Below are 15,910 nucleotides of genomic sequence, written 5' to 3'. Positions count from 1 at the left end.
AGAACAGTGTATTCAAAAATAAAGGATAATAACATAGCAATGAAATACATGTTAATAGTAAAAATAGTCAAAATCCCACAAAGGCATGGCCTGTTCGTGTGTACACAAAAAATGTTTAATAGACAGTTATAATATTTTTGTGTAAAATAAGAGAGATAAAAGAAAATATTTTGTAAAAGATTATTTGGTGGACTTGATCGTGCCATGTCTTTCTCGATCTTCCTCGTTTTCTCCATCCATCAACATTCGCATCGCAGATACTTTTAGCCGTTCTTTCGCTGTCCATTCGCTCTACATGTCCAAATAACGCCGAGCTCTTTTATTGATTTTGTCGATAATGCTCATCCGAGCCTTACATAATGTACGGATCTTGACATTTGTGCATCTATCGTACATAGTTTTACCGCACATTCGCCTGAGAGAGTGCATTTCGACAGCATTCATCCCTGTTTTTCCAAGTCCATACTTCGATTCCCTACAACAGAGTCGGGACCAGGACTCCATTGTGAACTGCTAATTTTGCCTCTTGCGACAAACATTTATTTGCCAAGGTTGATTCACCGTTCACTATGTTCCCGACACTTACCCTCCTTTCAATATCTTTCAGTCATTCCACCCCTAGTAAACATACTTCCTAGATACACAAATTCTTCTACCTGTTTTAGTATAACCCCATTCAGTGATTTCACATTTAGTCACACTTTCATTTATTTCAAAAACTATCACATTCTATTTGTCGACATTCATCAGCAAATCCGTGGTGTAGTGGTCAAGACACTTGACTCACGCACCGAAGGTTCCGGGTTCGATTCCCGGTGAGAACACAAAAATTAAAAATGTGATTTTTCTCAAGCCTGGGTGTTCTGTGATGTAATTCACCAAAGTCATTGGGCCTCCTGGCCTGTTGTGGTGCAAAAGAAAATTTAAAAAAATTATATTAAAATTAAAAATTAAAATAATAAAAAAATAATAAAAATCAAAAAATATTTTTTTATATTTTTAAATCGCTTCCCTTGCATGCATTGTAGACTTTTGTTACCAAGAATTGCAGTTCCTCTTTGTTAGCGAGAAGCACGGCATCATCTGATTATTTGAATGACATGTGAAAACACTGTACAGTCCTCCTCAATTAAATTAAATTAGTTTTGTATATAAAATATTTTATATAGTAAATAAAAAATGAAACCGCACTTGTGATGTTACGCTGCATCTGAAAAATTCAACGAGTGCAAAATTTAGAAAAGTAACGGAGAAAGGTAGAAAAGTTGGATCTTTAACTTACCCCGTCGTGTATCATGGACTTCCAAGTGTGTTCCAGTTTCTTCCTAAAGCGGTAGGATTGCAAGATGTCTATGACTCCGACAAAGAGGAGTAGCCTCTCCCCTTTTCCGTTGCGGGCAGGAATTCCTCCCGGACTAAAATGAGCAACAAAAAAAAACCTGTGTGAAAGGAACGAAGGCCAGTATGGGTGTTGTGACCGGATGTATTTAAGCCAAAATACATATTGGCTAACTAAATTACAAAGTGGCGCCGTATTGTAAAATGGCTGATCCACAATAAGCCGCATTGTCAACACTTGGCATTTTGCAATTTGCTAGCCACGTTTAACCGCTTTGTTATTTGACACCGATTTAAGAGAGAGCATTAGGGTGACAAATATCACATTGTATACATTTTTAAAGGGAAAAACTTTGGGTTTTTATGTTTTATCCAAATATTTAAATTTTAAGGCCGTTTTCAACGAGTTGATAATAACTCACTATTAGAAAACGAGAATCAAGTTGGGGTTCAAGCCTTGGACCTATGATCCACTATAGTCCTTAAAACAGAGCTTGATTAGAATGACAGTTATCAGCAAAAGTGACGACATAACTTTGTAGTAACGTCTAAGGAGTGATTTAGATTGACACACGAAAAATCATTCATATCTGGCATGTTAATTTATTTTTTTAATACAATGCTTGACATATAAATCAACATAAATGTATAAAATCAGCTTTAAAACCATTTTTTTTTAAATAAACCTAATTATTAACAAACATTTAAGTTTGTAAGTGAAAATTCTTGATGGAAGTTCATTGTAATTTATTATATAAATAAAACACAAGTGACACTTTAATCCACAAATTTGGAGACTGGACTAGTCTCGAAGATATCGCGAAAGCGATGAAACCGGTCACTGGATATTCCAAATTTGTGGATTAAAGTATCACTCGTGTTTTATTTATATAATAAACTAATTATTAACAACGTTCTTACAAGGTTACATTATTTTCCAAAAACGTTAGAGAGGGACAAATTGATCAATGTAAATTGATCGAATAAAAAAATAATTAATTGGATAAGAAAAAAAGTATAAATGTCTTATTTTTTAGTGAATAATTGTCTTAGACACACTATAATAGGCTTGTTTTTGTGTTATTATACAAATTTTCGGAAACAGGGTTTCAAGTTTTCATGAAAAAACTGATAAAATCGATTTGATCAGTGATCATTAAGCAAGCATTTGTTTTTTTAAATATTTTATTTTTGTAAATTTTATTCGTTCTGAAAATTTATTTTCATGTGCCAATATGTCTTCTTTGGTCATACGGATCATCGTGGTTTCGGATGTGACAGGGTTTGAAAAGAACATTCTGTATATAAAAATTGAGGTTTCGTATGTTTGTGGCCGGATCTCGAATCTCGGAAAGTAATCGATGGATCGACTCAATTTTTTTACAGAACATTGCATTTTAGCAGAAGAATGTTTCTCTATCGTCTCCGATTCCACCTCAATCCCAAGATAAACTTCCTTTCCAGCAGGGTAGTTTAAGACTGGAATAAATTGCCGAGCCTAGTTGTCCATTCCATTTCAGTCGACCAGTTCAAAAACTGTTAGAATGCTTTTTTGAAGAAATAAGAACTTGGACAAAAAGCCGTACACGAGATATAGGCGCATCAGCAAAGGCTGCCTGACTGAAACCAATAATAATAATATTTCTATGCGTTTTTAATTGACTCATAATTTGTCATTGTTAACAAGTACCGAATGACAGTTCTAGATGGTGCTGCCATTTTATCAATTTTAGCCAATTTTGAATTGGGTTGTGGTCCCTTGGCAAGTGTTGCGGACTCACGGATCATAGGTCCGAGGTTCAAACCCCTCTCTACCCCAACTTGATTGTCATTTTCTCATAGTGAGTTATTTACAACTCGTTGAAAATGGCGACCAAAATTTAAATGTTTGGGTAAATTATAAGAACGAAAATATTTCTTTTTTATGTAAAAAAAAAAAGTTACAGAACTGTACTTTCCCTACAATCTACATATACAGGGTGTTCTTTAAACCCTGTCACATCCGAAACCACGATGATCAGTATGGGCAAGAAGACATATTAGCATATTTAAAAAAATATTTAGAACGTAGAAATTTTTTTAAACTAAAATATTAAAAAAACAAATGGTTGCTTACTTCTGCAAGGGAGAAGTGAGGGAAGCGCGTCGCAGTGTCAGACTCCCCCCTTCCCCCTCCTCGTTTCACCCGTGCAGAAGTAAGCAACCATTTGCTTTTTTTGATATTTTATTTTTTTAAATTTTATTTGTTCTAAAAAAATATTTTAATGTGCCAATATGTCTTCTTGCTCACACTGATCATCGTGGTTCCGGATGTGACAGGGTTTAAAGAACACCCTGTGTATATATATATATATAAATTTAGGTTTCATATGTTTGTGGCCGCAAATCTGAAGTAATCGAAAGTAATCGATGGATTACTCCCCTAATAATGAATATCAGACAAAGCCACAGCGAAGCGTGGCCGAGTTCAGATAGTAATTAATAAATGTTGCTTTTTTCAAATTATCCCGTGTGTTAACATTAGTTCGAACAATACTGTATTAGGGTTGGCTGTTTTCTGCAAAATGCGCATTTTAGGTTGTGCGGTCACCCAGACCAGACCAATAATTCAATTCATTTTATATTATGAAAAAAAAACAAGTGTTTTTATTATTTACCATTTGTCAAAGTAAAAATCATCTCAACTGTTGAGTAGATTTGATTATTCACTCTGTTCACAAAATTGCTATTATCTCAGTTTCACTTTTCTATGGCTGGCTGCTTTCTTCATAACTACGTTCAATTGCATTTGACACGGACGACGGTTCTATTCGCTGATTACGGAAAACTTGTAGAGAAATAATATTATAGATAATAATACGTACGGAACATCTTCTTCCTCGTCTATGGGTTCGCTCTCAGCCTGGATGCTCTCCATAGCCGTGGAATGCGCCACCAATCTTTGTCTGTTGATCGATCTACGGAAAATAAAGCCGACGATAATCCAACATTCTCCCGGTGAAAAGTTTCGACACAAAAAACTAGAAGGAAAAATTGTACATCCTAAGAAGAATCTAAACTAGAAGAGAGGAACTATATTTATAATAATAAAAATATGTAAATACAGTATAACTATGATATATTTTACATGCCCCTCAATTTATTTAAAAATAAATTAAGACTTATTATTTCTGGCTATACGATCCCACTTACTATTTAATGATGCACACACCTGAACACTTACTCCCACACTAATACACATAAACACACATCTACACTTACTCTCATACAAATACACATAAACACATCCTTTTGTTGCAACACAATTTAATAATATGCATGATGTCTTTAAACTGTATTTTTTTTTAAAATGTTATTATATCATTGAAGACTGTTTGTTTCTTTAAAATAAATAAATAACCCCATTTTTTACGTTTTCCTGCTTTTTACGCCAAAATGTTAAGGACCCATTTTTCTTCATACATTCCCATACAAATATTCCCCCAATAAACTTATTTTACATTTTTCATCACCCCGGTTTTACGTTTAAAAAGTTTCGGAATTCATTTGATGTGTCAAAAAATCCAAAATTATGTCGTAATAGTGACGTCACGGCCCGCGCGTCACCGCGTTTGCCACGCGAATAAAAAAAAGAGGATAAATTACCTAAATTCAAAGCAGGGGCAGTGTACTTGACCTTTTTGTTTAAGTGTCTTCCTTTAGGGTTAGTCTTAGTTTTCATTTGAACAAAAAACGCCATATTGACTTGTACAAATCATGACACGCAGTTGACAAACGTTTAGTGGTTAGGCCGATTGAAAATGTGTCACAGCGTAAATAAATTCCTATGCCTGTCTCCTTTTCTCTGGCCCACTTGAATCCTGTCCCTTTTGCACCTTTATAGTTCTAATAACTATTGAGTTGATGATTTTGCCGCCTGCCATTTTGCCATCGTCATTTAGAAACAGTAAAGTTTTAATATCATTAAATTGCGATGTTTAAAACATAACAACAGAAATATTTAAAGTTATAATAAAGATGGTTTAAAAAGTTGTCATAAAAGTGGAAACAATTTTACCGCGATCTATATGACAGTTGTTTTTAGTGATGCCATAGAAAAAAGGTGATACCGTATAAATAAAATTTCCCAACATTTAGGGGAAAAGTATTTTATGTTATTTTATGCAAATTCAAAATTCTATGTTCGTTTTTTTTATTTACACAAAAAATAATCTTAACACGCTGTTTTCAAATCAAATAAAACAACAGATTAGATAATATTTTTTGAAAAAATATTTTTTTTTTTTAGTGAAATCATTGAAAGTAGGTAAAAAAAAAATATTGACAATTTCCACTTATCACCGTTTTTACATTTTTCTGGAAGTATACGTACACTATAGTGTAGCAAATCATTTTTATTTTTATGTAATTCCCATTTCGTGCGTATAATGGCAAAAAGCTTTAACTCTCAAATCTCTGTTCTCAGAAATCAAGCATTTAAGTTTTGTTCCAATTTCACTCTTTTGTCTTATTTAAATATACGAGGGCGGATTAAAAATGAAGCTACCAAAGTAGGAAAAAACTTTTTTTTTTTCAAAAACCTTTTATTTCTCAACATAGTCTCCTTTTACTTCGTCACACTTAGTAAGACGATATTCCAACTTTTTTATACCATCCGAATAATACGATTTCGGGAACCTCTCAAAATACGCGTTAGTTTCGGTAGTCACTTCTTCGTTTGAGCTGAATCTTTTTCCTGCGAGCCATTTTTTCAAGTTTGGAAACAGGAAAAAGTCACTAGGAGCTAAATCTGGACTATGGTGTAGATGATCAACCAATTCGAAGTGTATTTCACGTAATTTTAGCATCGTATCTAATGCTGTGTGAACCGGTGCGTTGTCTCGAAGAAAGAGCACTTTTTTCTTCTTTAAATGTGGTCGTTTTTCCTTGATTGCATCATTGAATTGACCCAATAATGCACGATAATACTTTCCTGCGATTGTGGATCCTTTTTCAAGATAATCGATGAGCAATATTCCGAGTGCATTCCAAAATACAGTGTCCATAACCTTGCCAGCCGATTTCACTGCCTTTTCCTTCTTCAGAGCACTTCCACCAGCTTCCACCCATTGTTTCGATTGATTTTTGGTTTCAAGAGTTTAGTAGTGCACCTAAGTTTTATCAACAGTTTTTAATCGACGCCAAAAATCAACAGGATTACGCTTTATTATGTCCAAACACTGCTGTAAAGTGGTCTCTCGAACTCGTTTTTGTTCGACACTGAGCAAACGCGGCACCCATCTTGCCGATAGCTTTTTCATATGCAAATGTTCATGCAAAATGTTGAATACACGTTCATATGAGATGTTTACCATTTCAACAATCTCACGCAACTTCACTCGGCGATCATTCATAACTATATCGAGGATTTTCTTGATATTTTCTTCAGTAACCACCTCTTTTGGCCTTCCTGTTGATGGTATTGTTGCAGTGCTGGTTCGGCCGAGTTTGAATTCAGCAATCCAATATTTGACCATGTAATCTGACAGAGCAGACTCACCGTAATGTTTATCGAGCTTTTCTTTTGTCTCTTTCGCCGTTTTCCCTTTCAAATAATAGTGTTTAATCACTGCACAAAATTCGCTTTTTTCAATTTTTCAAGAAACACCAAAGTCGTTTACTTCAAACGACTACAACAAATAAACTAATCGATGAATTTGGGTGACATTTTAACAGCTGCCGTTTGACAGATCGCAATTTGAAAAAATAAATCTTTTTTGTGTTTATGCTGCCATCTAGCTCTAGGTAGCTTCATTATCAATCTGCCCTCGTAGTTTACAATATTTTCTCTATTCTAAAACATTTTACTTTGAGAGTTTTTACTTCAATTTTTTCATCAAAAAAATGTTGCCCTTATTTTTATGATGACGTCACAAGTGTGACGTCATCGTTCGTCATACCAAATCCCAGAGCGAAGTATAAAAATAAAAAAAACAATTTTAACCTTTGTTAAACGTTAAGTCATTTTTGATAAAAGATATCCCAAACAGTACATTATAAATTTTAGATATAGGTAACTGATAATTAAAAAAAGATATTTTCACTATTTAATTTCAGTTGGCACTGAGTAAAAAAATCTTTAAATTAATGGATATTTGAATGGCTTAAAAAGGAGAGGCTGAAAAGGTTTAAAACATGCAAACATTTAACATGCAACCAGGATGTGTGATTGTTGCTATAAGTTTTGTATATCTATTCAATTTTTAGTTATCTAAAATTTAATATGTCAAGATGTACATATACAGATAGGTCCAGGATGATGCAATGAATATTATATGGGACAGAATCTTGTACACGATGTTACGCATTTATCTATAACTGCTAAAAGGGTATCCGCAAAGGTTTGCTTTCGACCAAATGAAACTTAACTAAGCTGAAACCGAGTGAAGGTTATCACTAGAGCCCTTACAGGGCACAGCGGACTGAATGAACACCTTGCTACAATGAACCTTTCTGAAACTTCTAGATGTATGTGCAGATAATATCTATACACATGATGCTTTATATCTTGGAGCGCTCACTCCTTACTTAATAGCCCGATGCTTAAAGGATCTGGGCTTGAAGGGGGAGATTTAGCAACATGAGAGCACTTGGCCCTCACTCAGCAGCCAGGCTCTTTAAAGACCTGGGTTTGGGGGGCGAGGATCAATTTACGGGGACCCGCCTCAATAGATCTACACAGGTCGCAGTGAAGTCAGAAGCTCATGTAGCACTGACCCCCATTCATCAGAATAAGATTACGCATTAATTTACAGCAATTATTATAAGCTTCTTATACTTCTTCCTTTACTTCCTATCTGCACTACTGCTGCATAAGGTACTGCATCCGTACATGATGCAATGTATTGGGATCATTTATTTATCTAAATTTATTGCAACAGAGGGAAAACATTATTGAGAAGGCAATATGGAAGTCTAGGCATTTACAGGGCTTATGACCTGTCATTGGCTGGTTTAAGTGGCCACTTTACACACTATGTAACATTCGCCATTCTGCCCACATTTCCTCAACTCTTCCATCTGTTGACTTTTGTGAAGTAAAGGAGCTGAAACCTTTATTATGCGGGTGAGATTCATCCGGCTGAACCAAATCACCTACTACTAGGCAACGCCTGAAAACAATTTTCCAATTTTTATACTTCTTCTTTTACCGGGTAGTTAATTCAACAATGTTTGAGTATGCTCAAATGCTTGCAGACTGGCTGGATTTCCTCCCTAGGGAGTTATTCATATTTAAATTTATTTCAACAGAGAAGGAAAACATTATTGAAAAGGGAATATGAACGCCTACGCATTTACAGGGCTTATGAACTGTAATTGGCTGGTTTAAGTGGGTAAATAAATCATAATAAATAAACAATGTTTGATTATGTCCAAATGCTTGCAGACTGGCTGGATTTCCTCCCTAGGGAGTTGTTCGTATTTAAATTTATTTCAACAGAGAGGAAAGGAGTTTTCGCGAAGGTAATATGGAAGTCTAGGCATTTACAGGGCTTATGACCTGTCATTGGCTGGTTTAAGTGGCCACTTTACACACTGTGTAACATTCACCATTCTGCCCATGTTTGAACATCCACATTTCCTCAACTCTTCCATCTGTTGACTTTTGTGAACTAGACTTCCTAGACTTGCCTAGACTTGCCTAGACTTCCATATTACCTTCGCGAAAACTCCTTCCCTCTCTGTTGAAATAAAATAAAAAAAATCATAATAAATAAGTTTATAAGCCCTGTAAATGCCTAGACTTCCATATTCCCTTTGTAATAATGTTTTCCCTTTCTGTTGCAATAAATTTAAATATGAATAACTCCCTAGGGAGGAAATCCAGCATGTCTGCAAGCATTTGGACATACTCAAACATTGTTGAATTTGTTTTATTATTTACAGAACTACAGTTATGAGGAAACAACTTGGGAGTCAGCGCATTCCCAGCGTAGAACTGTCAGGCTACTTAAAAAAAACTTTGCTGTAACATTATATATATTTTTTTTAAATATTGCATAATGTTTTCTGTCCCATATAATATGGCTTAAAATTTAAATAAATCATATTATGAATATGGCCGGTGAAAAGACTAGGTGACTGATGCACTGGAGCCGAAATTCAGTTATATTTGAGGTCTGTTCAGAAAAAAACGGTAATTTTAAAATTTCGTGGGTTTGGAGAGTCTGATTGTCAATTTTTTTGCCACAGACAAAGTAAACAATTAATACAGATGAAAATGTTTGCATATTTCAGGGGCATGTATACCAACATAACCAAAAAATTGACAATCAGACTCTCCGAACCCGCGAAATTCAAAATTTTCCGTTATTTTCTGAACATACCTCGTATACCGCTTTTCTCAGAATTTTAACCTGCGCGGTATGAGCCTGACACTCTTGGCCATCGGATGTAAATTTTGGCACGTACATCAAAAACCTTCTCGTGCGATGTTCGTAAAATCAAAGGATTTACACCGCGCGAAATTGAAATCATTTATAATTACATTAAATCATTAGTTTATATTTATCCTACATAGCCCTAATAGATTTTCATAACAACTGTCTTAGCTACATTGTTTTGGAAAGTTCTGATCGTTTTTCATTATAAAAATCCTCGATCGACTCTCCTGCAAAATTAAATTTCTGGTGCATCAGTTACTTGGTCTTTTTTACCGTTGACAAGATTATATTATGAAATTTATTATATGATTTGAATGTAAGGTTACTTGAAAAATGTTAAGACAGTATTTTGTGTTGTGTGTTGGAGCTCCACGTGAGCATTTTAAACATAAATTAAACAGTATTTTAACTTAGTAACAGTATGTCAACTCACTGGCAATATTTTAACTAACTAGCAGTATTTCAAAACACTAGCAGTATCTCAATACACTAGCAGTATCTCAACACACTAGCAGTATCTCAACACACTAGCAGTATCTCAACACACTAGCAGTATTTCAACACACTAGCAGTATCTCAACACACTAGCAGTATCTCAACACACTAGCAGTATCTCAACACACTAGCAGTATCTCAACACACTAGCAGTATCTCAACACACCAGCAGTATTTCAACACACTAGCAGTATCTCAACACACTAGCAGTATTTCAAAACACTAGCAGTATCTCAACACACTAGCAGTATCTCAACACACTAGCAGTATCTCAACACACTAGCAGTATCTCAACACACTAGCAGTATCTCAACACACTAGCAGTATCTCAACACACTAGCAGTATCTCAACACACTAGCAGTATCTCAACACACTAGCAGTATCTCAACACACTAGCAGTATCTCAACACACTAGCAGTATCTTGACACACTAGCAGTATCTCAACACACTAGCAGTATTTCAACACACTAGCAGTATCTCAACACACCAGCAGTATTTCAACACACTAGCAGTATCTCAACACACTAGCAGTATTTTGACACACTAGCAGTATCTCAACACACTAGCAGTATTTCAACACACTAGCAGTATCTCAACACACTAGCAGTATTTCAACACACTAGCAGTATCTCAACAGACTAGCAGTATCTCAACACACTAGCAGTATTTTGACACACTAGCAGTATATCAACACACTAGCAGTATTTCAACACACTAGCAGTATTTCAAAACACTAGCAGTATTTCAACACGCTAGCAGTATTTCAACACGCTAGCAGTATCTCAACACACTAGCAGTATTTCAACACACTTACAGTAGTTTAACATACTTGTAGTAACAGGTGTTTTTTTGTCATGATAAAACTTCCAAACAATAACACTGTCTCAAATTAATAATGGAGCGTCTTACACTCGAAAAACGCTTGCAAATTATGAAAACTTACTTTAAAAAATCAAAAATCAGTCCGCCAAATGCACAGGACTTACTGCGTGACAAGATTTGCAGCAACATTATTTCCAAAAATGGTCCCGTCAATTGGCCTCCACGATCCTGTAAGGGTTATGTTAAGTCCATAGTCTATGGAAACAAACCAACAACTATTGAAGCATTAAAAAACAATATGACACGCACCATTTTGGAAATAACGCGAGATTTTCTGGAAAAATCGACCAAAAATTGGACAGACAGAGTTTACATCATTTTTAAAAAATAAATGCGTATTTTCAAAAACAAATTCATTCCGACAAATATTTATTTCAATTTAAAGTTGTAGCACGCTTAAAAAAACACCCGATATTTTATGATACATACCGTTGCCCAAAATCCCCGAAGGAGAAAGCAGATGGATAGAATTACAAAATATTAATCGACTAATGACAATCACCGATCTTAGATATTTTATAATTGATTACAAACATACATTTTTTTTGTTGACAACGCAGATATATTTTTGGGCCAGTGTCAATATTGAGAAACTGCATATAAAACATATAAATTGCATATATTTGACTTATTTTGTTAAATTTCCTAAAGGCTGTGGTGCTCTCACTTAGGTGAAAGCGATCGACGGTCAACAATTATGATTGATAAATAATTTATAACAAAATAATTTTTCAAAATGTTCATTCCATGCTGGTGTGGTGAAATATAAATGTATGCAACAGTATTTGAATAATCTACACAGAACGGCTTCCGCGTAGCAACATCACACAACACAAAATGGCCGACACAAGACAAGATGGACGTCACAGAACTAAAGCTAGGGTTTCCTAGGACAGCGGTGCCCGTATCTTAACGGCCGTAGTGAACGGTGATGCGGTGGGAAGCCGTCGTAACGTCATCTAGAGAGTGGTTTCCTAGGGAAACGGTCTTAAATGGTGTTGATAACACCGTTTTCCTAGGAAACCACACTCCAGTCATCGTTACGACGGCTGTCCACCGCATCACCGTTCACTACGGCCGTTAAAATACGGGCACCGCTGTCCTAGGAAACCCTAGCTTAACACAACACGTTTCACTCTTTGGCGATATCTGGCAGTTCAAAGACCGACGAAACGACCCCTTACTTAAAAAAATAATTATTAAAAATACTGTGGATAAATTAAAAAATATTAGTATTGTTGGGATAAAGATCTGTTAGAAGATTATCACGATTTGATATAAGTTAATTACGGTTATTTAGAATTATGGAGATCATGATTATTAAATGATGCGCGATAAAGATTACTCACGTGAGATTTATTTTTTAACGATTTTACAGTGGTAAGAATAGTTTATAATTAAGAGCTTCAAAGATCAAACAGTACGTATTTGTTGGGAGGCTGTCGTTGTGGAAAAAAGAAAAGGGTAAAAATTATATTTATAAATATATATATAGATAAAGAAAGAGACCTCTTTCATGGTAGGCAAACGCGCTGACCATTACACCACGAGGCCGACGAATATCATACCTATTTAGATATGTAAAAAATTAGGTTCTGTATGTTTGTGGCCGCAAATCTCGGAAAGTAATCGATGGATCGACTCAAAATTTTTACAGAACATTGCCTTTCCTTACATTCTACAGCATATTAACAGCAACGCAAATTAAGATATTAAATTAACCATGTGTTTTCTTGGTAAATGCATAGTTGCTAAACTATTTTTATTTACTCCCCTAATAATCAATATCAGACAAAGCCACAGCAAAGCGTGGCCGGGTTCGGCTAATCATTTAAAAGGAAAACAGAAATTCGCTACAAAGCAAACAAACCAATCAGAAGCCAGCTATCAAAGTAAAAACAAACTTTTCCGTGTAATGCTGATTACCGATGTATACAAAAAAAAATAGAGACGTACTTAGGGGTTCCAATAAAAATAAAATGAACTCGCTAGTTTTGAATTTCGATAGAGACAAGACAATTTTTTTTTATTGATATTAAACCTTTGCCTTACTGTCCTAAAAATATCCGCGGGTTACGGTGCTGTGTAGTCACTACACATGCAAAAAATGAGAGATTTTAAATCGTAAAAGTGTAACATTCATCGGCAATTGCTTCAATTATATTTTCAATCTAATTGCTAAAAACATGAAAAAAAACATTAATTCATGCTCTCGATGCGCGCAAAAGAACCGCCCCTAACGAAAGCCGGGAGCTACTAACGCAGCTAACGGGCGTCTGGGAGAAGTACAAGAAACTTTGCTGTTTGCGCGTGTGACGCATAAAAATTGTCTCTCTCGCTCCCAAATATACCCGTAGTATCGAAAGTGAGACATAAAAGGTGTGCGAGACAATTATATATTAGGATTACTTTTTTACTACGAACGCAACATGCGACACATTGGTAAACTTTCTATTGTATTGGTGATATCTTCGATTTTTGATAAAACGCTTTTTATGTTCCCAATAAGCATTAATTATTTAATAAAATAAAAAAAATTACCAATACGTAAATGTATAACGAGGGAATACCGAAAATCTTAACCCATAATTTATTATATTTATGGAGATATTAAAGTTATTAGATGCAATGTGTACTAGCTACACATCACTGGGAAGGGAGAGTAAAAAATAAATATGTATTTAAATTAACTAAATTTTCTGACTAAAATGTATTAATAGGCTGGGGTGGATTGTGGGTTTTCGTTTCTAGTTTTTGAACTGCCAGGATCCTAAGGGTTGGGTATGTTAAATCACGATGGCTATTAGTAGAAAGGGTACACCCTCTGTTAGTCACAGGACATGTAAAACCTACTGTGTTCTTCGCACTTGGTTGCTGAAGTCCTCTTTGGCTTTCTGTTCAGATCTGCATACCCAGCACCGGAATAGAAATCGGAAAACAAGCATACAATAATAATAATAATAAATTAAAATAAATAAAATGACCATTGTTCCCGTTTTGACTGTTTTGACTGTTCATATTTTTTTTAAAAGTGTAATAATACGGCAAAATGTTTTCTTTTATAATTAAAAAAACAAAATTGTTAAAAAATACGCCTCGACAAAAACGAGACAAGATTGGCCTGGACAGTTGTGATGTAAAGATTCGTGAAATATACGACGGACTATTTAAACTGTCACAAACAATGGTAAAAAGTCAATCGAATCGTCACGTAGTATAGTCCTTAAAATTTAGCTTGATTAAAATGACAGCTGCCAAACTAATGTCAATCATCATCATCATCATTCCCTTTCCGCACCTAATGGTGCATAGGGCACTACATTGCTACACCAATCGCAGCGTATCTTGACCATTTTTGTTACATAAAGGTAAGGTGATCAGTCTGACGCTTCAGGTACCAGTCGAGGAACTATGAAATATTCTAGTGTAAAAACACACTTTTAAATAATATTTCATATCAACCATGTCGGGAATCGAACCCGAGACCTCTTGCATGGTAGGCAAATGCGCTGACCATTACGCCACGAGGCCGACTGTCAATCGTGATGCGAAATTACTGATCATCGGTCATGTGCCGATCAAATCGATTTTATCAGTTTTTTCATCCTGAAACTCTGCTTCCGAAAATTGATATAAAAACGCAAAAAACAAGCCTATTATAGTGTGTCTAAGACAATTATTCACCAAAAAATAAGATATTTATCCTTTTTTCATGAACAACATCAAATGAATTATTTTTTTATTCGATCAATTTACATTGATCAATTTGTCCCATCTCTAACTTTTTTGCAAAATGATGTAACCTTGTAAGAACGTCGTTAATAATTTAGTTTTTACTTTTTTTTAAATTTTAAAGCTGATTTTATATATTTATATTGATTAATCCCACTCTACCCCAACTCGATTCCATTTTCTAATAGTGAGTTATTTACAACTCGTTGAAAATGGCCCTCAAAATTAAATATTTGGGTAAATCATAAGAACGCAAATATTTCTTTTAAAAAAAAAAAAAAAAACAAATTACAACAGGGATGGAGAATACCTTAAATATTCCCTCATTTAAGATATTCTCAATCCCTGTTGTAATTTGTTAATCTTAATGACTCCCGAGGGGGTGAAATCCAGTCTTTTGTCTACAAAAATTTGGACTAACTCAAATATTGTAATGAAACCAACTGGTCCAAGAAGAAGTTAAAATATTAGAAAATTGTTTTCAGGCGTTGCCTAGTATGAGAAATAATTCAGTCAGATGAATCTCTTCGCAACAATAAAGGTTTCAGCTCTTTAACTTCACTAAAATCAACAAATTGAAGAATTGACGAAATATGGATGTTCAAACATAGGCAAAATGGTGAATGTTACACAGTGTGTAAAGTGACCACTTAAACCAGCCAATGACAGATCATAAGCCCTGTAAATGCCTAGACTTCCAGATTCCCTTATTTAAGGTTTTCTGCATCCCTGTTGTAATTTGTTAATCTTAATGACTCCCGAGGGGGTGAAATTCAGTCTTTTGTCTACAAACATTTGGCCAAACTCAAATATTGTAATATTCATGTTGATTTATATGTCAAGCATTGTATTAAAAAAGTAATTTAACACGCCAGATACGAATGATTTTTCGTGTGTCAATATAAATCACTACTTAGACGTCACTACAAGGTTATATCATCACTTTTGCTGACAACTGTCATTCTAATCGAGCTTTATTTTAAGGACTAGAGAGGCGTGGTCAATGTGATTACATGTTTTTGCCGAGAATTCAAAATT

General features: G+C 34.8%; 1 protein-coding gene across 2 annotated transcripts in view; it reads right to left on the bottom strand.

Annotated features, from left to right (window-relative positions):
• The window catches only part of PIP5K59B (Phosphatidylinositol 4-phosphate 5-kinase 59B), a 61,459-nt gene that overhangs the window by 27,898 nt on the left and 17,651 nt on the right, over positions 1 to 15,910 (bottom strand). For both annotated transcript variants that reach the window (XM_088238438.1, XM_088238440.1), the window contains exons 9-11: positions 13,994 to 14,044; positions 4,203 to 4,295; positions 1,283 to 1,415 (exon numbers count right to left, since the gene is read on the bottom strand). In XM_088238438.1, the coding sequence (XP_088094564.1) occupies positions 1,283 to 1,415; positions 4,203 to 4,295; positions 13,994 to 14,044 (277 nt within the window). The remainder of the gene's footprint in view (positions 1 to 1,282; positions 1,416 to 4,202; positions 4,296 to 13,993; positions 14,045 to 15,910) is intronic.

The sequence above is a fragment of the Micrasema longulum genome, unplaced genomic scaffold, assembly GCF_059751315.1.
Source record: "Micrasema longulum isolate JH-2025_06_02 unplaced genomic scaffold, ASM5975131v1 h1tg001897l, whole genome shotgun sequence".
NCBI lineage: Eukaryota > Metazoa > Arthropoda > Insecta > Trichoptera > Brachycentridae > Micrasema > Micrasema longulum.
The sequence above is the reverse complement of the archived record's forward strand: the minus strand, read 5'-3'. Positions and strand labels throughout refer to the sequence as shown.